Genomic DNA, 24,493 nt, shown 5'->3' with positions numbered 1-24,493 from the left:
ATAGCTCTTAGTCTTCTATATTTTCAAAAGACAAGGGATATTTTATCCTTTCCTGGTTTGGGCTTGTGATTTTCAGTGTAATAACTTGCATGTTGTCACGTTTGGGATTTGTGACCAAACCAACATTAATAACATGGGGATGTTTTTGTTACAGCTTCCATAAATAGCATTTCTGTGGATCATATCTGTAGGTATTTCAGCTGTAAAATAAGGCATAACATTTACCTTGCTGTCCATACTACTAAGCATTTTTAGATATTTGATTATTAATCATATTGTTGGCATTACCATCTTTAATTTAATTCTTAATAAAGACACTTCCTCTTTTTTAGCTTAGCACTTGCCATCGCTATCAACATCAGTATGTACTCTCTTTTAGCTGTCATGTAGAAAAATGTATTAAATTAATCTTTAAATCAATGTCAGCTGGGAGAGCAGATTTATGAATGTAACTGAAAATCCCCAGTTGTGCAAAGATTATATAGCTGAGCTCTGCCTTCTCCAAGAAGAACCTCTCTGAATTCTCCAATTCTGTATCAATAGATTTGGAGATACCTTCCTATTTCCTTATTCCCTTTCTTGTATGTATGAGCAGCAAAAGCACACAGAAGGAAACACAGGGCAAGTCAATCAACTCTTCCTCAGATCAGCATTGACCACTGAAACTTCTGTAATAGGAATTTCCTGAAAAGAAAACATTTTCCCACCTGCCTATGTATCTGACAGGCAGAGAGGAGAGGTGGGCTAGGAGGCCTACCAGCTTGCAAACAACCTAAATGGTCCTATTACAATGTGCTATTAATATTGTGTATCTTAACAGTCACACAGATGTGTCTTAACATCTCTATATAAAAATCTGATATGAAATGAGAAATCTGATCTGAAACAAAAAATCTGATATAATGTCTGCAACATTTACAAATAAATGTTTATGTGGTTAGATAAACCTCAACATAGCCTGAAATAATTTGCCATAATGACATCTTCATTGTCAGACTGAGGAATCTTCCTTCAAACATGGCGCTGGGTGCCTGTTTGGCTTAGACCTTTCAGCTGTTTACTTAGGTTGTGAATTTGTCCTTCACAGAGTATTCTTTTGTTACATATTTGTTTATTACCTGCCACGATGGTTCTTGGTGCAGGACTGGAGTTTCTGGATCTTATTTTGATGACAAAATTCTTCCTTAGGCCAAAAATATCTGTCCTAAAGCTTTCAACTGAAGAGATTGCTACACTTATGTGAGGTCAATAGCTCTGAATAATTGATGAAACCACCAAAAGAGACAAGATGTGCAATGCTATTAAAGGATCACCTATGATGCAAGTTGTATAAAAGAAAAGATGCATCCCATCTTCAAGCTTACACAGCCAATGCTATCTCCTTTGGAATCAGGAGTAGCCAGCTGACCCTACCCTCCATAGCAGCCAACAAATGTTTGATTTGAAAGACTTACAAAAAGACCTTATAACTCCTTGTCCATGAGGTGATGAATTGGTGGACAAAAAAAGTGTGAACAATCTTCAGATATTGTTCACAATTCAGATATTCAGTTGTTCTTCTTGACAACATTGGGAACAAGACGAAAAAGAAGAAATACAATACATGACCTAGCTTGAATATTTGTGCCAGTATTCAATCTTTAACTTATAAGATAATTTATTTATCTGGTAGAACCTTGATATAATTATGTTGCTCAGCCCAAGACAGCATGTCAATGACCACAGTATCTTATTCAATAATAATTCTATTGAAATAGGAGTTCACAAATTGAGTAAAAAAGGCAAAATATGTGCAACCAAATACTCCCCATGTATATTCTTTTTATCTTGTAGAAACTTTCTTTGTTGTTTTTCTTTGGTTTGTCGTATGACTCCAACCTTAAACAATAAGAGTAGAAGCATCAAGACTGATGATTTGGAGAAGGAAAGAAGAAAGCACAAATGCTATCATCCTGTCACAAACCGCAAAGACAGATATGTTTTGGGTCGCATCACTGTCAGAGATGTTAGATGCACATTATTTTGCTTGCAAGGGATAAAATGAAAGCAACTGGTGAAACAGCATAGCCTGATTCAGGATAAATTACAAGAGTTAAGGCAATAAAATGGTTCCATTAGTGAATCTGCTTACTTTCTGCACTTCAGTCAGTCTGAGATGGGCTTAATGTGTTTATTTCCCATTTTATCCTTGTGTTTATCTCCTGTTTTTTTCACAATGGAACTTCATATTTCCATTTAGACTGCATTAATAAGATTGTGCAAAGAAAGTCAAGTTTCATCTTTGTTAAATGTACATGAAAGAGCTTTTTAAACCACACATCTTTAATGACATCATTTTGCAAAGTTACTTTGCAGAATTCTTCTGGATGAACCAAAACTTCTAATTCTCTATTTAGATTCCTCATTGAAGAGGTGCATTTTATCACACTGAGAAGGGCTGACTTTCTTTAAACAAGAGGGAGTTGGCCTCTATGTTTATGGAATTGGTTGATGTAAAGTTAGAGTTTCTTAAGAGCTGAAGAAGAAAGAATTCAAAGCTTTCTTTGATCAAAGCCTTAAAGACTGACATTAGAAACAGCAACGGAAACAATAAAATGAAGCAAACAAAACAATATTCCACAACTTATACCTGCCAATTAAACCTCCCACTGCCAAAAATGGGGCAGAATATAGACTAGCTTATAAAATACACTTTTTTGAGTTATTGCTCTCCAGTTTGTAAGATGTTTACCTATCCAAATGGCTCAACATAAAGAAAGCATAACTTTGAAGTTCACAGGATGAGTCCTTACGAAGAAGTAAGCAGGTGTGGATTTTGCCACCAGGAATTTGCATCCCATTGGTACAGCTTCATGGCCTAAATAAGCTCAAGGCCATGTGGGGAGGGAGAGGACCTACTGGCACCTGAAGTCCTCGTCCAGAACAGCCATTTAACCAGCACTAGCTAAAGACCCACCTCCAGCACTGACTTTAAAGACAGGCTGGCATTTTAAAGTACAGACAGACAAGAAATAAAACTCTTAAATTAATTTCAATAGGAGGGAAAACTACATTTCTATTGACATTAGAATCCTGAGCTCCTACTCCGTATCACCCACAGCAATTTTCTGTAATCACTACTGACTACTTATTATTTTCTTTTGTTTCAGCCATCTTTATATTTAATAAGGTAGCTTTATCTTTCTTTTAACTTCAATTTGTAAAAAGTAAAAAAGGTAGAGAAAAATAATTTATTCAAAGTATTAGAAGAGAGGTTTCAAGTTTTTCTCTGATTATATTATTACACTTATAGAAATGAACCTATTTTGTGTTTCAAATGAAATTAAAATAAGAAATGTTAATAATTATGATACTATAAATTTGGCAATTTTTAATTATAATTTATTGACTCTTTGAGGTTTTGTAAGCAGTTACAGTAGTTAATCTTTTTAATTGAAAGAATAGGGTGAAATACCTTAAACTATATTATCATAGTCTTCTTTATTTATAAAGTACAACAAATCCTTTCCTGAACTGAGAAACTCTGTTCATCCAAATGCCATCACCTACAGATTTTCTATATTGGCATATTCACTGCTGTTATTCAGAATTCTTTAAAGTGCAACTTCAACTGAATATTTTGAAGCTTGTTCAGTGTGGAAAATCTATTAAGTCATATTAGAAATTATTTAGAATGCTGGTGTTCAATGTATAAATCTGTATTTCAGTCTTCTTCCAAGATTAACTTGATAAAAGGAGTAAAAAGAAAGGTAATTGAGCCAGAAATGAAACATTTCATTCCCCTTTTCCTAAATCTACTATAATGGGAATATTAGAATGAAAATAAATATTTTATCATTTCTTAAGGATACACAGAATATCTTTATCAGATAAAAAGACCCCCAGCTATACTCTGTAAAGATTTCATTTGATGTCAACATTCAAAATAAAATATTTTATAGTAAATGCCACAATTCTTGATTTTGGAAAATGTGAGTACCAATGTCACTGAATTAAAAGACAATTTTAATCTTATTGATTTAAAATTGACATGACTTAAAATCAATCCTTAGTAGATCCTGTTGAGTGAGACCCTAAATGCTAGAAAATTATGTAATCTGATGAAGTTTCCTTTATTCTAATTTGAAAACCAATTGTGAAAAAGCTTCTGAAATAATTTATTGTATGAAGCATAATTATTATCATTAATATTATTTACCAAATAACTGTGGGTCAGCAATAGGTTATCAATAGATAATTTTTCCTCTGAGAATCCAAAACTGAAATTTTTACTTGAATTTTCTCAGCCTCAGTTGTGTACATTGTACAAGTCACAAACAATCTTCCATTTCTATATCAGACAGGCACAATTTTTAGGTTTGGCTTTTGAGCAGAAATGCTTGTGTGCCTGAAATTTTTCCCACTTGTGTTCTCTACCTTCCTTTGGTATGTCTTCAGTAGGCCTCTGACAAACACCCATATAGGAGATCTCTAACAAGCAGCAGAAACAATATTATAGGAACTTGAGTCTTTCCCTTTCAAAACACATCTGGAACAATGTTTTAATATCAAATTGAAAAATGTAAGTGTAAATCCCTTCTGACCAGTAGAATATACTGAATTCAGATGCAGCTGCCTGTCCCCAGCAGCAGTGCAATATTTGGACACAATTAGTACAGAAATATCAACAGTTTTCAGAGTAAAGTGCAGGATGAAGCTGGTTACAGCGTCCTGTCACTAATCACCCCACAAGGAAGGCCCTTCTAAATAGATGCATCAGTGAAAGAAACTCGTTATTCAGCTAAATCTGTCCTGCAGAGATCTGAAATATGCAGGAGAGTAAATGTAAATTAGACTATGTTCTCTCCCCGTACACAAAAACTGGTATCCATACTTCTATGCTCAAATGTTACAGTACAGCACCATTTGGTTTCTTCACAGAGAAAAAACATACCAAGACAGAAATTTCCATTACTGTACGTGCTCTACTTATTCGAATGTGCAGCACATGAGGGAGGTGAAAACTTGTCGAGCACAGTATCAGTTCCTGCAGGTTGTTTCAGCACAAGGCTGCTCCTAACTGGAGGAGCTCCAAGGTGCTGCTCTGTGCACCCAAGGTCCTGGTGGAGTGTTCCATGGGGCTCTCCTTGTGCGGTGGAAGCACCACTGCCCCCAAGCTCCCTGCACCCAGTGTCCCTACTGGCAGGACAGCTGGCCCCCAGACCACACCCAGCCAGACAAGTCTGCAACAGCTCAGAACAGAGACCAAGCAGGCACAATACTAAGTCCATCAATAAATTGCGCTGAGACAATTCTACACACATTTATAGGTGAAGCAGACCTCTAAATAGCCAGGAGATAGGCTAAATACCATAAAAGAACCTCACAGGAAGCAGCTTCCCTCTAATACCTAATCTAAACCTACTCTCTTTTAGTTTGAAGCAATTCCCTCTTGTCGTGTCACTACATGCTCTTGTAAATAGTCTCCTCCATCTTTCTTGCAGGCTCCCTTCAGGTACCAGAAGGCTGCAATTAGGTCACCCTGAAGCATTCTCTGTTCCAGACTGAACAATCCCAACTCTCTCAGCCTTTCCTCATAGGAGAGGTGCTCCATCCCTCTAATCATCTTGGTGGCCTCCTCAGGACTCGCTCCAATGACTCCAACATCATACTGATAAGGTGCTGTTTTTCCTGCCCATAGAGCAGCTGAGTGAGAGGCCAAGGACATTCCCACTTCCATAACAGAGCTACAGCATTGCAGCATAGGCACTAGGAGCTGCAATCAAGCATTACTAATGTGCTCAGTAGTTTAGGTATTAAGTTCAGTAAAGAACAAAAAAGGCATGGAAAGAACATGTAGGCAAAATGTAATGGATAGCCACAGGTGGGAGGAAAAATCAGCTTTGAATTCTCCTTAGAATAATTCCTTGCATAAGACTTTATATAAGCTGACAGCCTTTCATATTCTCAGAATAGGATCCCAAAATTCACTGGCAAGGTCTGCACCCTCCAGTAAGAACAGCCCCAAGACTGTACTCACCAACTACCACACTGCTTATTATAAGGGAAACAGGGACAGCCAGTTTCAGGTGGGGCTGGAACCCAGTTTCAACAGCATTTGGGACTTTGCTGTCACCTATTGGGTCAGCTTACAACCTGGCAAGCCTGCAGAGGCTTGTCTGTGACTCTATCTCTGTGACTGTGTGGAAAAGAGATACACAGGCAGGGGCAGGAAGCAAAACTGACCTTGATCAAAGCCTCTCTGGAGTCCAATCTTATAAAGAAAGCAGAAGAAAAAACCCCAGCTCTCTGTGCCTCCTGGAACTGCTGCTCTGCAACAGTAGAGGTGCAGGCAAAACAGGCAGCATCAAGGCATGCTGCTAAACCAGAGGTGTATTTGAGCACACACTACTGGCGAACAGCCCCACAGAGAAAGCTGTGCTCAGTCAGAGCTCTCCAAGATGAAAGAAAAAACTGTGAAGCCTGTCCAGCTCTTGCCAGCTGAGAGCATTTTTGCTCCACAGGGCTTTTATATATTTCAAGCCACCCGGTTGTTTTTATGAAGGAGACCTATGCTCAGCATCTCGTTTCAAAGTGAGTCAGAGGAACAAGCAGCAGGAGAAGGTAAAGGTTTGGTTTCACATGCCGTGCTAACACTCATCTCATTTCTTTTATTATTTGGAACCATATGCCCAACGGAAGAAGCAGGGAAACAATAATACCAGCATTATTTTAGAGCAGTGCCCAAGGGACTTGTCATCTGACATTCTACATTGCCAGAATTCCCGGTGCAATGAGGACAGTTACATTCCCTAACTTTTCCTCCCTACTCAGTAAATGGTACACCAGCTTCATAAAAGAGCAGCTTTTTATCTGTATTTCAACTTCTAGAGTAAATAAAGTTTTCCCTCAAGATATTAAAGGAAATATTGACAATATGACATGACCATATCCCTAAATACCCAAAATTCTCACCACAGAAAAGCAAACCCTTCTTTTGATAAAGTGCAATGGTGTTTCAGTCTGACCTTGTGTTTCGGGAAGCTTCCGTTTCTAGGACTTTCAGATTCGAAAAGTTGGTTGTCATAAATCCAAATCTCTTTAAAGCACATATTTTAGATAAAGAGGAGGAAATCAACAATATTCTGACTGAGTAGGCATAGTAACATTTTACATGTAAGCCACATGCAAAAGTTTACAGGAGGAAATTAGTATCTTGCAAGACAAATCCAGACTTGAGAATATTTTTGTAGAGTTTTCTGAAAAAGTGAGGCTCTTTTTTTGCATAAAGAACCACTATGATGACTTGGCATGGCATCTCTTAATTGAAGCCACCAACAGACAGGAAGGAAAACCAAATCCTGCTGTGGAAGGAACCTGCTGGGCAACCCCATTTAGAGGGGCAGAGAGGTGGTATATCTGCACAGAAGCTGAATCTCCAGGTATGAAACAGAGAGAAAAAAGGCAGGTACCCTTTAAAAATGTTCTAAGTGATCCTTACAAAGTCAGGAAGTTCACTTACCATTTCATAAATCCAGTAGGGAATATTATTCACTCTTTCATAACAGAGAGTATAGCAGACTTCTGGAAAGCTCCCTCAGCTTAATCTAAATCAGGTTCTGGATGTGCTTAAACACTTTCATAAGCTAACACTTCATTTTTCTGAACACACAAAGATTACCAGCTGAGAAGACCGCTTGATCCATGTGTAGGGAAGGGTCACTATTTAACAAAGACACCAAAGAGGATGGAAATGAAGGATAATTACATTTGGCTGCTCTGCTTTGTTTTAGCTGGAGTTTTGTTTGTTTTTTCTTTGTTTGTGGGGTTTTCTGAGGGGGATGTTTGTTTATTTGTTGTGTTCCAATTCCTTTATTAGTCAGGTAAAATTGGAACAATACCACACACCATGGAGAGAATATTAAAATATACATGTGAACCTCTGTGAACTTTTGTGCTTTTCATGTGTTTACTTGTTCATGCTGCACCAAGCAGGTCCAATTTCTTACAATCATATGGAGGAGAATAAGAAAAAATTCCTCTGGATCAGGTCAAGTCTATGCTGAAAGGGGCTTTAGAAGTTTTTTAGAAGACAGTATAGGTCAAACAGTTAATTCAGAATTAAGATCATGATGTAGCTGGCAAAGGAAAATACTGTATTGTTTTTATTTTTCTGCACAAATCGGATTACTTGCCCATGTTTTGGCCTGGAAATTAGAATCATTAAAGTGCAGTGATTTGTTTGTTAATAGACTTAACACACAGCCTAGAAAACAAAACTTAAAAGTAGATGTTCCTCAACAGTCAGCTTCTAAATGAGGGGGTTTCACATACAGATGTTTTCACATCAATAAAAAAGCCCTAAGAGTAATTTCTCTCCCTTTCTGAGACCACAGAACATTATCTCTGGCTGGTACACCCTGTTGATTTTTAACCACCTCTGTTCTGCCTCACCAGCTTCCTGCTTTTATCCATCCAGAGGAATCAGAGTGCAGGGAGCCTCCAAGGCGCACCAGGACCATGAAGGCACTAAACCTCATTCTTACCTGTTTGAACTTGATCCTCTTTTCGCCTGCTGGGAACAAGCCTAAACAAGGTCATGCCCAAAGTCATCTGAAACTCAATTACTGCAAGGCAAGCTCTGCTGATGGGAAGTGGCTTTCAGCAGTTTTTCAGGCCAGAAAGGACCAGCAGACCACAGAGCCTGACCTGCTTGACAAAGGCTGCTGCAGAGAAGAGCTGCTGGGAAAAGGCACCACTTTCTAACCTGGAGTGAGGCCAGGGCAAGTATAAGATCAGTGTCTCCAGCCCCTGACTGAGAAGAATGAGGCTGTTCATAATATGGCAAACATCATTCAGTTTATTTCCTTTCAATAAAATAAGCCAGCTCAGTTTGCCCTTGAAATTCATTTTATTAGACTTCATGCCCCCAAGGCAATCAAGCCTCTAAATCCTTGACATTTCCTCCTCTCCTGTGTTCAACAGCTCTGTCCAGGGAGAAGTGGCTTAACACTTGCCTGCCAGTTTCTTCTCTTTTCAATCTCTCTTTTCTCCTGGCTCCTCAGGCTAGTCAGCTCTCCCAGGTTTAAGGCCTAGGGTTAATGGCACACCTTTCAAACCTTTTTTCCCCCACAATGTAAAGCTTAAATCACAAAACAGATATTAGGCAATAAGGAAGTAGATGAGCTATTAAAGGCTATGACTTAGAGGGTTTAGACTGCAGCTACCTCTGTCCACTTCCCCTTAAAACATTCTCTGGAAGTTCTACATTTCCTCCCTACAAGCTGGTGAATGCTTGTAGGAGGATGGCACAGTAGCACTTTGACAAGGTTCATTAATCTGCACGAGCCACATACATGACAAGCCAAAGTCTGGAGAAAGGGGGAGCATCCTCCATGACCCAGCTATCACCCCACTCAGAGGAGAAGCAATGGACACAGCCTAGAGGAGTTAGACAGAGCTGTTGTGAGCCAGCTGATGAGCTGTTGATCTGCAATGAGAGTTCTGCTCCCTCACGAAGGAAAAACACAGGAACAGATAATATTTAGTCACAGGACATAGAAGAGAACAAGTAAGAGCATGAGAGTTCTTCAAAGATGAAGACTAAATCCCAATTGTGAGGTGAACCAAGCCTGTGATGAAAGGATTGAGGCACGAATTTGGAGACAGAACTGATGAGTTTGCAAGCTTCCCAGTTCCAGTTCTCTATGAGGGAACTCCTGCAGTTCTGCAAGGAGCACCAGATCTGCACACTTCCTGTGGGTTTCACTGCCAGACAATACAACACACATATAAATCTTACCTAAACACTAATAACTGTAGCAAATTGTTACTGAACATTGCTACTGCTAACCAAAGGCAGAGTCCAGCTCCTATTTAGCTATTTTCTAATGCCTTTGAGACCTGAGCCATGCAGTTTCTTCTATGTCTAATAGAAAAACAGAGCTCTATCCATTGACAGAGCACAGGAATCCAGCAAAGACAAGTGGTTCCTGAAAACTACAGTGCCCTCTTCACAGACAATTTGAGGAACAGCGCACTGCTGCAGTAGTAATTCCCTCTTTGATGGACCCAGACCTTTTCTCTTTTGGGATTAAACTGTCCAATACTCTTACAACCTTTTGAGAATCTCTGGAGAGAAGGGCTTTGCAAGAGATGTGTCTTTGCTTACATAAATCTGCTAGTTACACGTGGCAAGAGGAAGCAAAATAGTTCACAGCTGGACTGACAGAGAAGAGATGGAGTATGGTGAGGACCAAGATAAATAGGCAGGGCAGTCCCTGAATCTTGCAACTAGCATCAATCAGATGACTCTCATCCCATTTCATTTGGGGTTGCATCAATATCTGCTTAGCCCTGAAGTACAAGCTACCCCATCAAGCAAAGATTAGGTCATCTTGTCTCACCTATGTCTTTGACAGTGTGAGAGTGATGGCCTCCATTTCATTCTGTGTACAAAACAGGGAAAATACTCACTTATCTTAAAGAAGGTAGTATAGGGAATGGAAGAACCAGTTCTCTCTCTGTGCACAGAGAGCAAACAGATAATCTGACACTAGACCTGGCAAAAGCAGGCAGGTTTACTGGCCATGGGTACATGTGGCTGGTTTGGGCTGGGCTTGTGGAAGAGAGGAGCAGGAAGGCATTCACCATGCCCAGTAAGCTTTGCTGCGTAGGGTCAAGAGCTGCACATGGGGCCATGCTGAACTATGGTTGAGGAATATAGAGGTCCACAACCACATTGAATGCAGCCAAATTAGGTGCAAGAAATGTGATAGCCATGGCAGGGAGCTCTTAATTTATTGCTGTCTTAGACATGATTGTGGTTTCTACAGCTCTTAGTGAGAGGTGGAAGTAGTTTGCAAATGAGAAGTGAAACAGCATTTAACAGTCTGAAACTACAAAGAATAAAATTAATGCTAATTTGAAGGGGAGAATATTCCCATGCCCCTTGCCTCCCACTTGCATTACTTAGTGCAGTGAACTCAGGTGAATAGTACAGACTGATGCACTTATCTAACATGTGGTTTCATACTCACTGTCATTACAATGGAGGAAAAAAACCATAGAATAAATAAACCCCAAGGACTCTCTTTTGGAAAGTTCAGAATGGAACATTTTCAAGTGTGGGTACTTGCTACAGCACCCTGTAAGCTCTTTTTTCCTTGCCCCTCTCATTTAAGCCTTCATCTGCACAGTGACTCTCCTGCTATTAGGGGCTCACTGAGAAAATGGCTGATACAGAAACCAGTTTATAGAAAAACATTACTTTTTAGTCTGTATCTGTTTGAGGGTACAGCTGCAAGAGCACCAAGCTCCATTTCATTGCAAAGTGGGGATCAAGTGCTGTGATCAGTTTTAAGAAGCTCTAAAATACTTTGTGGAACAGGATGTGGCCCAAAATTGTCAGATTATAGTCACCAGTGTGAAGCAAGATAATGTGTCTCACCAGTAGTGTGGTTAGAAAGTGTGATAGTTCTTCATCTTCAGAGATTAAGTAGAAAAGCACCTATTCCAGAGGCTACTGTAATTCCCTTGGAAGGAAGGATATAAGTACCGTCTTTGGAAGAAAAAAATCCATAGATTTCTTTTGCAAAAATTCTTCAATGATCTGTTCCTATCTTCTTCTCTGTGTTTTGGGGATGGGGGGGAGGATTTGTTTGGTGGTAGTTGGTTGGTTGACTGGGGGGGTTGTTTTTTTTAGTTGGTTGGCTTGTTTTAGTTTGGCTTTTTAATTTTGTTTTATGTTTTCTTGGTTTATTGTTTTGCTTGGGGGATTTCTGATGTTTTAATAGGGCTTTTTTTGTTGTTGGTTGGCTGGTTGGTTTGGGGGTGTTTGTTTTTGTTTGTTTTTTTTCCTTGAAGCCATAGCAGTTAAAATCATAATTATATGTTAAAATTTGTCATATCTTTTTTAATTCTGTGGTAGGATCGCATGAAGGTTTGGTTATTAAAATGTTTAGAAGGATAATTATTGTTTTAAACAAATGCATTTATTAGAAATCAGCTATTTAAGGGGGAAAAAAAGGCCAACCAAACAAAAAACAGAAGAAAAATACCATGGTTCTCTTTTAGAAAGTTCAAGAAGGTGACATTTTCAAAAAAAGGAATTTCACGTTATTCATGTGTCCTTAAATTTATTTTTAATCCATGTCATGGTTTGACACTGGCGCAATGCCAGTGTCCCCATGAAAATAATTTTTTTCCTTGTGTCTGCTGTGAGATGTGACCAAGAATAGAGCAAAGCAGGCTCCAACATAGGAATAAAGGAAAAAAAAATACTTTATTAACCTACAACTATACGTAAAAAGAAACACACACAGAACTCAGACTGAAAACCTTCCAAAATCATTCCTCCTCCCCTCACCAAATTTCCAATATACCACAATAGGACAAAACCTTGGATTCTCAATTCAGTTACCACCCCTCAGATCACCAACTCTCAGTCCATCACCACCCTTCAGATAATCAATTCTCAGTTCATCAAGAAGAGAGGAGTCTCTCTTGTACCATAGGCTTCCCCTGGAAACACAGTTGAGACCTCTTGTGTTTCCATGTCACACGTGGCAATGCCTGGAGATCATTTGCCATCATGACATCTTCCTTCCATGTACAGCGCTCTCACTGCGCATGGACTAGAGCTGCTTCTAGGGTTCTCCTTTTAAGGATGCTTTGCCCCGCTCCAAAAAACCCCCACAGTCTCTCACTTTAGGGACACCTGTCCTCCCAAAATTCACCCTCTGGGGCCAAGGGGTCTCAAGAACAGAGATCTTCTCCTTCACTGAAGACAGAGGGCACCAACAACCCTCGTCATCCATTTTCTCTGTTCATGCACTCCTTCACATAACATCACTGCACTCCCTTGGCTCCGAGCCATTGCCTCCCCCTAAATGCAGTCTCTGTGGCACAGGAAAAATGGTTCTGTCCATGGCTATACAAGAAAAGTCCAGCCAAAGGTCACTCCATCATCTCCTCCCACCTAGGATTCTTCTCAACTTCTTTGGACATTTTTCATTTGCACAAACTTTCATCACACTGGCCCATTTACTCCTATTTCATCTCTATCTCTCTTCTCATTCAGCTCCAGGAGGATCAGCATTTGTAAGGTTTCCATCATCCAAGAAAAGGGTTAAAAATCTCGGGCTCTGCCTGCCCAGAACTTTCCCAAGGCTGCCGGGCACCTTCTCGCTGCACCCCTTTCTCCTTCTCAGCTGGCTGTGCTGCCAGCACAAGATAGCAAATTTCAAAGTGGCACAAAGCACAGGCACAGGCTCTCCCTCTCTCTCTGGAGGGGCTGCCCAATGTCTCTTGGTGCTCCTCCACCCTTCCATCCTGCAGGGACCTTCACCTCCCTTCTTTGTCCAAGGCCTGGCCTACCTCACCTGGCCACATGGCCTCCCCTCCCTGGCCCAGCCCACAGCCGGGCAGGGCAGCTCTGACCTCTCTCATGGACCAGAACCCAAGAGAGCTTCCCCCTAGAAGTTCCTGCTTTTAACCCCCCCTGTTCTCAGAGGCGTATCCATGTCCTCAGTGGCCACACCAGGTGCCAATATTCAAATCTCAGCACCTATTGGTTTGACCACCAGACTCCCTAAGATCTCACTTCCTTTTCAAACCAGGACAATCCACTATCTTTAATTTTAATCCAGTTTCAATTTATGGTAAACAAAAGGCAAAAATCCCTATGAATTTTCCAAAACCTAGCATCTCAACAGCAAAAAGACTATGGATGCTGCCTCCTATGTGGGGAAAATCCATCAGAAAAGGGATATTCAATGCAGCGGGTCTGACAGCATAAGTGACCTGGACAGCTGCGTGCAGATGCACAGTTTCCTTTGGCACATGAAAACATATGCTGAGGAGTTGGAACAATTATTGGGTGGAGGGAAGAGAAGTTAGCAGGTGAAAGACCCAAAGTTGAATCCAGGCTTACTGATTCTGCTTATTGCTCTGCTCCCTGGAAGTTGGTGCTTTATTGTGAGTCTCTATTATACAGCCTGCCTTCAATAGATATGATGGCAGAAGTATTTCATGGCAGTAATAAGAAAAAGTCTGTATACTTGTAAATAACAGCACACACTGGTATGTTTGAAGCATACAGATATCACTGATGTGTGTTCCTGTACCTATCACTCCCACTTTCCACGAACAATCTTTGCTCTTTAACATATTCCCTGTGATGACTATCATGGAGCAAAGGAATCCAAACATACAAAGATTGGCCAAGGAGTTCTCTCCAAAGCATGAGGTATTGTTGAGAAAGCTGTTACCTACTGAGAAACCTAAGTATCTGATCTTCTTCAGTTTTCTGAGAAAAGCTCAGGTTTACCCAGAAACAACATATTGGTTCTGATCCATTTCCAGTGCTTTAGGCACTGACTATCCATGGGTCAGCTAAAGTCATTTATTTTTCACAAAACTGTCTTTATTCTTCTCCTGAAGACCGACAGCACTTATGCTGTAAGATTTGGTTCCCATCCTATATCCTGCAGATATAGCACACAGAAAAAGAAGCACTCTCTGATTTGTGTGACAGTTGAGGCAGTGGAAAAAGAAATGACAACAAAAAATTCCAAAAAACAAGGAAGAAAAAGGATACTCATATCATACAGTCATAGAATGGCCTGTGTTGGAAGGGACTTTATCTAATCCAACCTTCCCTACTTTGGGGGCAGGGACATCTTTCACTAGACCAGATCACTCAAAGCTCCATGCAGCTTATACCCTTCATGTACCCTTCCAGGGATGGGGTATCCACTGGAAGCTTCTGTGAGGAACCTGTTCCAGTGCCTCACCACCCTCTGAGTAAAGAATTTCTTTCTAGTACCTAATCTAAGACTATCCTTGTTCAGTTTAAAGCTTCTTGTCCCACAACTATATATCCTTGTAAAAAGTCCCTCTCCAGCTCTCTATAAGCCCCTTCAGGTACTGGAAGGCTGCTAGAAGGTATCCCTTCATGGACTGAGAATATTCCACAAAGTTCCAAAGGTATTTGATTCCTGTATACAATATTGCATGCGCAATATTATATACCTTCACAGAACTGAGCTACAGTCACCTCTGTGTTTTTTTGCAGCAATAGCACGGGGTTTAGTTGACTTTCCACAACCGATTTCTCAAAGAAAAATGTTCACAGGACTAGGATTATAAAGATGAGAATATGAATATTGCTTTTGTAGATCTTGGGGGTGTGTATAGCTAAACCAAAACAAGCTCATTGAACTAAACCAAAACAAGGTAACACTGAATGAAAGAAAGGTCAAAGATCTCTGGGCCCTTTAAAACCAAATCCTTCTCAGTGTAATTTTACATATCTGAATAATTCCAGTTGAATGACTAAAAAAAAGATTTTGATTGACTTGAATTTTGACTATTATTTAAGAGCACATAATACATCAAGGAAAGATGGCAGGACCAGGGAAAACCTGGCAGGAAAAAGCTGGCAGTGTAGTAGTGGAAACAGATGGTCTACAAGCAAAAACTCAATTATGATTAAGAGAAAGTATTGTTAATAGGTTTACATTTCTAAAGGAGGAATTCTGCCAAAACCAGTACAAAACAAAGCAGTTATTAAAAATGCAATTGAAGCCATCAATTTAGATTAGAAGTCATCTCTCAGCTGAGATGCGAGCATGGAGAATATGTTTGCTTCTACCCTATTACAATATTAATTAAAATACTAAACACCAACTACTATTTCAGTTAGTTATGAAATCAGAATGAAAACTACAGAGCAAAAGTGATGAAAATCAAGGGAAGAAAATAATGGAAACATCAGCACTGGATGTCACTTGTTGGTAATTCTTCAACCAGTACTCCAAGAGTTAAGAAACAATGTGAAATCAAAATACATTAGGGTCCCATATATTCCAAACTTCACTTACTGTGTCCTGCATAAGACAAATACACAAACTGTTTCTATAGATAATAGAAACAGATATTTATCCCCTGAGGCAGACAAAGTCCCTCCTAAAACCACTTAACTGAGATATAGTCGTGCTTAAGCTGAGATTCTTAAGTCCCCTCCAAAAGCCACTGATGCCCTCATTTAGTCTTCTGAAGTGATTAAATGACCTGATGGCACAAATTCAACTTCAAGGGACTGCAGAACATCCACTAGAGATACTCATTTCTAGGAGTGCAGAGGAATTTAGTTATTCCTGAAAATCTTGACCTCTCTTTTTAAAAGCTGACTATGTGATGAGAAAATCCAATACTACAAACCCTTTACCCTGATATGTAAACTCTTGGTACTAGGCAAAGCTCTGCTCACTGCATACTTCTTTTCCTTCAGCAGGGCTGCTGTCACAAAACAGGGTACATATCACAATTATTACAGTTAAAAATTCTTGACCTTGTTAAAAATTAAGAAAACTATTACATTTAGCAGTTGTCCCTGGTTCAGGGTAATCATTACTCAGCAACAACTGAAATACCTGTGTTATCAACATTATTCTCATGCTAAATACAAAACCCAGAACAGTATCATCTACTAAGAAGAAAATTACTCTATCTCAGCCAAAACCAAGATACCCTCATGATTTCTCCAGTCCTTGCACTGACAGCTGTTCATAAGCCCAAGCATCAAGCAGCCTGGTGTTTACATATTCATAGCAGAACTAGCTGGGTTTTTCTATCTGCCTGCAGAGGGAAAGTGTTATAAATGGCTATGTAATAATTGGCTTTTGCTACAATTTATTTGCGTTAATTATAAAACTGAAATTGTTTGTAATTAATTATTGTAAGTGCTAAACTGCTTTTTAAGTATGATAAATTTTTTAATTGTTTGTGGGTAGTATAAAAGGGGAAGCAAGGCTTTCATAAGATGTAAGCAGGCTTGCATGTGAAGATATGCTTGCTATTTCAAAATGTATATCCAAAATGGAATAAGTGAAGAGCAGAAGACCATAAAAGGAAGAGGACCAAGTTTAAAGTGGGGTCAGAAGACCATAGACTGCCGATGTCTGCAACTACTGAATTGTGCAAAGGCTGCAAAAATCTGAAGCAAGATTGTAGTAAACAAGCCCAAAATAAACCAGCAAAAGCATCCAAGGAAGTAAAACAACGGTAACAGTATAAAAGACTGCAGACTGAAGAAGTGGGTGTGCATCTGGCCTTGCCATGCACCCAGGCCTGTAACTGCAAACTTTTGCTTTATGCTTGTCCCTTTTTAAGATTTGTTAAAACTATTGAAAATTAAAGAGGAGTGGGCTTCCTTTCTCACAGCACATGAGAAGTCTTCTGCTGTGAGGTTCTGGAAGATAATGCCAGCTCAGGTGCTGCTTTGTGCGTGGTCTGCAGGTCAACAACTGGCCTGACAAATATTTGCAGGCTCAAAACCATTGGTTTGTAGCAATGCTTCCAATAATTCAGACCGCATTCAATACAAAGAACTCCTAAATCTGGGTGATAGAGTTGGCACACTCTGCAAAAAAGGCATTTTTGATAGAGGTATAAATGTAACAGGCTCACAGACACAGGTCTGGTTATCAGCATCATGCTTACATGAAAGTGCAATTAATATTTTGTTTGTCTTTTCTACAAACTGTGCCTCTCTGATTGCCTGGTTACTTTCTTGGGCCCCATTCTTTGCACTAGAAAGTTCACGCTACAAAACAAATTCAAACCAAAGCAAAGAAGCCATGACAAGATCATTTACAAACTCTTATTCCTCTTTGAAACCACCACATTCAGTTAACTGACTAGTTAACTAATGACTGGCAGGAGGCATACTGGATCTGGATCTGTATGTAAAGGTGTGTTCAATCTTGCTTCTTCCAGCACAGCGGTATCAGCTTTGGCCATATCAAATCACAGAGCAAACACAAGAGTCCTGACAACATCCACTGCTCATAGGAAATAGCAGCAATACCCTTCCACAGCTACATGTTAATGTGACAAACCAGCCGCAGCTGCTTGGAAAGAGCCAAGGTGTTCCTGTTCCCATCATCCTTTAGCTCACAGCTCCCTTTTCCAGTGGTTCATTGGCCAGCAAGGTAATTCTCAGTGTCACACTGTGTCTCTGCAGTGCGGCTTAGCTAAAGGTCTCAAAACTGAAGTGTGAAATGACAGGAACATTTATTACAGGTTTCCACTACTGCACAAGAGCTCTCACTTTTTGCAGCTTGAAATAAACCCAAGTCACAGCACTGAAGCAAGTGCAACCACAGTGGGTTTGAGCAGGAAAAGCCTTCTCAGGAGGGCTAGTGAAGGACTGGTGGGGGAAAGGAGGTGGTTCTGTCACCAGAAAAAGTGCTGCAAACTCAAATTTTCCACTTAATAGTCAGGCCCATCATAACACCCCAAAAGGAAAGAAAGAACAGACCTCAGAATGACAATATATAAACCCTGTGAAAGGGGGCTGACGGTAGGCAATTTCTGTTCTGCCTTGAAACAGAAGCCACAGCAATGAAGCTCCACACTGCAGCAATCCTGCTCCTCTTCTGGCTTGGTGTCTTCACTGTGCACGTGGACAAGGGTAAGTTTGCAACTCAAGAGGAGGAGAAGAATTGCTCCACATTGCACCTCATGAGTGGTCTCATGAGCAGAATTTATTGTTCCAGACAGCTGATTTATAAGACAAAACACACAAGAAATACAGATGAAATCTGCAAGAAAGTCAGCTTCATGCAGGATTCATCTGATCTCCTGCCAGATGGTGGTTGGTTTCTACTTTAATGCAAGGAGAGATTCTGTGCCTGAGAGCCCTTATAGGGTTTCTGTACAATGGTCTCTCTCTTAAAATCAAAAAAATCTTGAAGGCACAATGTCTTTTAGTCTCACTGATTCCATATACCTGTGTATACTGTACGTTAATAACATTTCATGAAAAAAATCTTTCTTGGATAAGACGTACATTTTTCTTTTTCCAGATAGATTACTTTTCTATGAACTTAATTGTATTAATTGTTATTTGTCTTTCTCTAAGTATATAACCTTAATCCCTCAGATAACGCTATTTTAAAAAGTTCTTCCAGTTCTATATCACATAGTGCTTACTGTCTTGATTCTAGACAAGTCCTTTGGTGCAAACAGGGAAAATATCAATGAGAATTAAAGAGGAGTAATAGATTTATATAATATCTTCTCTTATTTCACTAATTCATACAAATGAACATCTTTCAAACTCGTTATGAATACTGAGATGAGCCATGTTTATTAGCCCTGCTTTAAATAAGTTTCTCTGCAGTGCAGGTTAGGTGAGTGATTTTTAAATTAGGTTCTATGGATCATGGAGAAACATGGACATAGAACCATTACGAACATCATCTCATCAAAAGGAGAACTCACACAAACCATGGATATGCTAGCCATATGCAAATCCACAAATATGCACTCAGAAACACAGAGAAAAAGTATCCTCACAAGATCACACCAAACCCAAACTAAGACCTGCTAAGCAGTCACAGGGGTATGAAGGTACACAGCCTTCATGCCGACCCACTGCCTCTCCTGCTACATCCCACTACACCCTCCTATTTTCATTAGTGACACAGTTTCATCCAGGCAACAGTGGCTTCATATCACAGATGACAATGTCATTGTCCAGGCTGTGTAATTGGCCCTAAGTATCACCAAGTTTGAAAAAAGTACACTGAGATGGTCTACAAGAGAGAGAAAAAAGGACTGGAAAGAATGAAAAAAAAAAGACCAAATACACCTGGGAAAAAAGGTAATTCTAGGTGCAGAGCAGTTGGGGTTTGTTCCCATCTTGAGAAACTTTGCTGCTATTCCCTGCATCCGTTCCATGAAGGTTGTGTAGTAGCAGAAGAAATATTTCCAGGACTCATAACAATTGCTTGACTGTCTTTGCCACATTTTGAAAACCAGTCTGAGGCGGTAAGAAATGTGTCATGAAACATAAAAAAACTATGTTGTGTTGCTCATTACTAAAGCAAGATCAAGAGAGATATTCCTTCAGGCAAACAAAATCTCAGGAATTAGCAGATCTGCCAGTATCTGTGCACTGGCTATCCCACACCTTCTCCAAAGACTGCTGTGCGTTTGTCTCAGCTATTCCAATTATCTCAATAGTGAGACTGTGTGCAGCAGGTTTTACAGTTAGCAAGGTGCACCACAACAGCGCTTGGACTTTTCTCAAGACAGTACCTCTCCAAATTCTTTATAAACAAACCACAGAGTAGAGCAGTGTACTTTTTGTCCCCTGCATGTGTTCCTAAATCTGTCTTCTATGAACAGAAGTAAACCAGAAACTGGCAAGCGGAGATTAACAAAAACTCCATTGTAATTGAGTGAGCTCCCATTTTTACTTATCATCATGTAAGATAACAAGTGTCCAGAAAATTTTATACCAATATTGTGATCCTCTTTCTTAATCACCACTGCATTTCTCTGAATTGTATCAAAATCTTGGAGGAATGCAAGAATTAAGAAGCAGCTCACTCACTGCCTGTGAAATCAGAGTTTTTGCCGGAGGATATAAGCATTTATTCTTCTGGCAGGTATATTTCCCTTTCTACTAGCAATTTTTGTTAATACTACTTTTGGATGTCTACAGTGAGGGGAGTAGGCTCACTTTCCTTTTCTTCACTTTGAAAAGAGGAGGAATTTCAAATCCACATTTAGATAACATGTGGAAATCCATCTAGGAAAGTTCCAGTTCTAAGCATCAATTCTATAAGGGCACTTATTTCCACATGATGCAGTCCTAATTATCAAGGATGCCAAACATCTCTATTGCTACGGAAGCAGTGACTCCCCGGTCAGAGAATTGCTGTGCTATTGTCCAGGACAAGGGTGAAGATTCATATCTTAACTGAAATAGCAGTAACATTTTAGAGATGGTAGGATGCACCACAAAAAATAGCTTAGTCTCTCTGGCATAACTGGTATTGTGGCTGTACGTCATGGTCTAACCACAATTGGAAATCTTCTGGAATTCATAATTTATTAAGCAATTATGGCTAAATATTAATATTAAGTACCTTTGTAATTTATCTATTTTTCTCTTCTAGGGAGCGCTAGCAGTCAGCCCATGCGCAAATTCAGTTGTGTAAAACTGTCTACAAAGCAGTGGAACATCCGAAATTTTGTGAACTATGAAAAGCAACAAGTACCAATAGATGCCATCATGTAAGAATCTCATGCACCCTTCAGACTTCCTTATGCAAACACAAAACCATCAAATAGGGAGAAGGGGCAGCAGAAGACAATTCTGCTGGCCCAACTCACTAAATCTGGCTAGTCCAGGTTGCCCTTCCAGTTCATCCATGCCACATGGCACCTGAGGGAGTGAGGAGAGAGGAGCAGGCCTCAGAGAGCTGAGAGATGTGTGCTGCTCATAAATAATGGCAGGAAGCTCACTGACCAGCTCACATCTTTGTGCCCAGTGAGTGGGGAAAAATCTCAACAAGGGCAGAGCAGTCAGAGGCTCCATGCATGAACTGAGTCAAGGGGAAAATCATGTGAAAGAATATGGGGTAACTCTGAGTCTTGCCAGGAGCTGTGTTTGGTCCTCTGAGCTCAGATGCATGCATTTTTATCACATCTGGGATCTGCTCATGGGAGATAAATGTTCATCAAGATTTAGCACTAAGTCCCAGAACAGCAGGTATACTCAGTTATCTAAAATTAGTATATATGTACATGACCACATATGTACCTATGCCATGAACAGAGAGCTGACATCGCTAACTGGTGTTATGCTTGCTAACATTTACAAACTCCAGCATTTGATATTGTTTTACCACATTTTTGCTTAGTTCTGAATATATACCAGGAACAGCAGACCTGTGTATAGAGACTAGAATTTAATGCCCAGATTTTTTTTTTTTTTCCTTTTTTGATAGGTTCATCACTGCAGGAGGTATCAGGGTCTGTGTAAGTCCTAGTCAGAAATGGGTTCAAACTGCTATAAAGAGAATAGATGAAAACCGTCTTGCCAAACGCCAATAATCCAAGCATCTAAGGCCAACTAGCTGGAATCATCATCAGTGCTGCAAGTAACAAGATTTTTAAAAAAGCTTTTAAGACCTTACTATCTGCTTATATTTCCTTGCTTTTAATAAATTGCAATAAACTCTCTGAACAAACAGAAACTCACCTCCCACAGATGTGGAAGAGTGTAGACTTCCATCCTGATGGAGATCAGATTATTCTACATTGAGTGCTGGTTTTTAGAAGGTGCTGTATAATCTTGTTATTCACCCTTATATGAGACAAACCTGAAACAACTGGTTTGCTTGTCCCATTGCTTTTCTTTAAATAAGAACAAACTATGGCTGGAATCTGTATTTCCCAAACTCATAGGAACTCTCTACCCTAGAGAGTTATGTATGTATAAATGTCTTATTGTCTTACAACTGATACATGCTACTAACAGAAGATTTTGAATTTTAATAAACTTACTATAAATCCGAATCAAATGGCACATTTGTTTGCAGGATTATAATGCAGATAGATACTGCTGAAACAGATCCCAAGTTGACAGCATAAATCTGGGAACTCATGGGCTAGTTCAGCTAGAGCTGACGACAGTATTGATAACTGATTGCTTTTGAATTATCTGATTCCAAGCTTTCTACGTCATATTTCAGCTGTAAAGCTCACATTTCAGACAATACCTCTTCAAAAGGTCATGTAATTAAAAAGCAAATTTTGTGCCATGCTTGTGTGCTCCCCACATTATTAGAAGCAGAAATTGAAGAGCTCTCTGCTCAGAGAGAGAAAAGATGGCATTTGAGGACCTTAAGGAGTAGAGAAGAGGTATAGGCAGAGGTGCTTCTGGAATGAAGTTCCCCTCGTATTACCACATGTATACAGGCTGCACTGCTGCTAATCTATGGGCTTTTCATCCTATGTAACCTCTTAGTGATACTCATGGGACTGCAGCACTTCCAAACTGCACCATGGAAATAAGATCACTCTACTGCAAAAGCCAGTCTTTACAGTTCACTGCCCTGCAGAGCACACACACACCTACATATCCAGCATTTGATATTGTTTTACCACATTTTTCCTGATGTTCTGCATGAAAACCAAGAACAGCCAACGTGCATTTAGAGACTGGAATTTGATGGCCACCTGGTTACCTTTCTTTGTTCTTAGAGGTTATTATCACAAAAGGTATAAGGATCTGAGTGAGGCCTGATCATGTATGAATGCAGGCCACTATAAAGAAAAGAGACAAAAAACAGACATCATCTAGGAATGGTATTCCCAAATTTAATATTCCCCGTGAAACACCCCAGAGAGAGCTGCTCACCCACCTCCTCCGTCTCCCTGCTGCAGGATTGAGAGAAAAACTGCAGACACAAAAGGTGAAGATCAAGGTTTGAGATAAGAAAACAGTTACAACAACTATACAAATAGCAGAGTTTACCAGACAGACAATTCACATGGGATTTCCACCATGTGTTACCCTGGGCCCCACAACTGCAGATCCCATGCACCAACCCAACCTACCTCCCTCTGTCCTCCCTGCATGGTGTGGGGTGCTACAGGGTAACCCCAAGGTCCTGGCCAGCTCATGGGCATCTATCCAGGACAATACTTTTGGACCTCACTGGAAGACCTAGACCTAACTTAGGGCCCAAAACTGGCCTCCCTACCGAATCACTCTCAATATCAACTGAAATGCCAATCACTCATCTTCTCCTGTGCTTCATAAATTCCTCTGCATGCTTTCCTAAGCCACACTTCAGCTAATAAGGATCTCAGTTAATTTCCCTTCTTGCTTCCTCTGCTGGTACCCATTTGAACAGAGGTAAAGCCTGAGAGGAAAATCTAGTTTTGAAGGTGTTCAAAACACCTTTTCTCTTCACTCTGTAGGGAGAAGACACCAGGCCTCTCAGTCTAGACCATCTCAATACCATTATATTTGGTAATAAAACCAAATTACTGTTCAGGTGGGAATGGCCTCTGTGGTGACATACAACATGGAGAAATTTTTAGTTCCCTTGAAGCCACAAAGTAGAGCTTGAAGACTAACTAGCAAACCAGGTAAAAGAATATAAAAGGAGACATGCAGGATGCTAAACATAGCTGGAACCTATGATGATGAGGAACACAGTGGGGTTTGTGACAAAGTTATGTAACGAGACAACAGGGCATGCCTTAAGAGAAGCTCAGTGCAAGGTCAGTACAATTCTGAGGCCACTCATTGAATATGACCACTGGAGACTCCTTTAGATGATTCTCTAGGACCATAAAAGGACTTCCAATAAGATATGGAGAATGTAAATAAATTCTAGGAAAAGCGATGTTTATGAATTAGTTAGGAAGTACATTGTAATGACTATCTATGATCATGATGGAATAAAAACCCTGCTATAAGCTTTCATGACACATGTTTGATCAGAGGAAAAATCTTCCAAATTTGTGCAGTGAGAATAAAGAATATGCTTTCTAATACTTCCTATTGTGTTCGAAAGTTTGTTCTCTGGCTGATTTCGGTATCAGTGGTCACCAGATGCTGAACAACAGGAAAAGAAGACAAAGGCTGGAACAGTAAAGGTATCAGTAGTATTTCTATAATCTTCACAATCCTTATCCC

The 24,493-nt window shown here is 39.9% G+C and overlaps 1 protein-coding gene across 1 annotated transcript; it reads left to right on the top strand.

Annotated features, from left to right (window-relative positions):
- Positions 1 to 18,377: 18,377 nt before the first annotated feature.
- LOC131554800 (lymphotactin-like) lies at positions 18,378 to 22,215 on the top strand. The gene is made up of 3 exons (XM_058800394.1): positions 18,378 to 18,457; positions 20,955 to 21,072; positions 21,789 to 22,215. The coding sequence occupies exons 1-3, from the start codon at positions 18,388 to 18,390 to the stop codon at positions 21,892 to 21,894; spliced, it is 294 nt and encodes a 97-aa protein (XP_058656377.1). The 5' UTR covers positions 18,378 to 18,387; the 3' UTR covers positions 21,895 to 22,215.
- Positions 22,216 to 24,493: the final 2,278 nt, after the last annotated feature.

This window comes from Ammospiza caudacuta, chromosome 2 (assembly GCF_027887145.1).
Source record: "Ammospiza caudacuta isolate bAmmCau1 chromosome 2, bAmmCau1.pri, whole genome shotgun sequence".
Classification (NCBI taxonomy): domain Eukaryota; kingdom Metazoa; phylum Chordata; class Aves; order Passeriformes; family Passerellidae; genus Ammospiza; species Ammospiza caudacuta.
This window is presented reverse-complemented; position numbering and strand designations above follow the sequence as displayed.

Bases quoted from the DNA above. Each gene is read 5' to 3' on its own strand.
- LOC131554800 (XM_058800394.1), top strand. From the start codon at position 18,388: ATGAAGCTCCACACTGCAGCAATCCTGCTCCTCTTCTGGCTTGGTGTC. The intron at 18,458-20,954 runs GTAAGTTTGCAA...TTTCTCTTCTAG, and splicing joins CACTGTGCACGTGGACAAGG to GGAGCGCTAGCAGTCAGCCC. The intron at 21,073-21,788 runs GTAAGAATCTCA...CTTTTTTGATAG, and splicing joins GTACCAATAGATGCCATCAT to GTTCATCACTGCAGGAGGTA.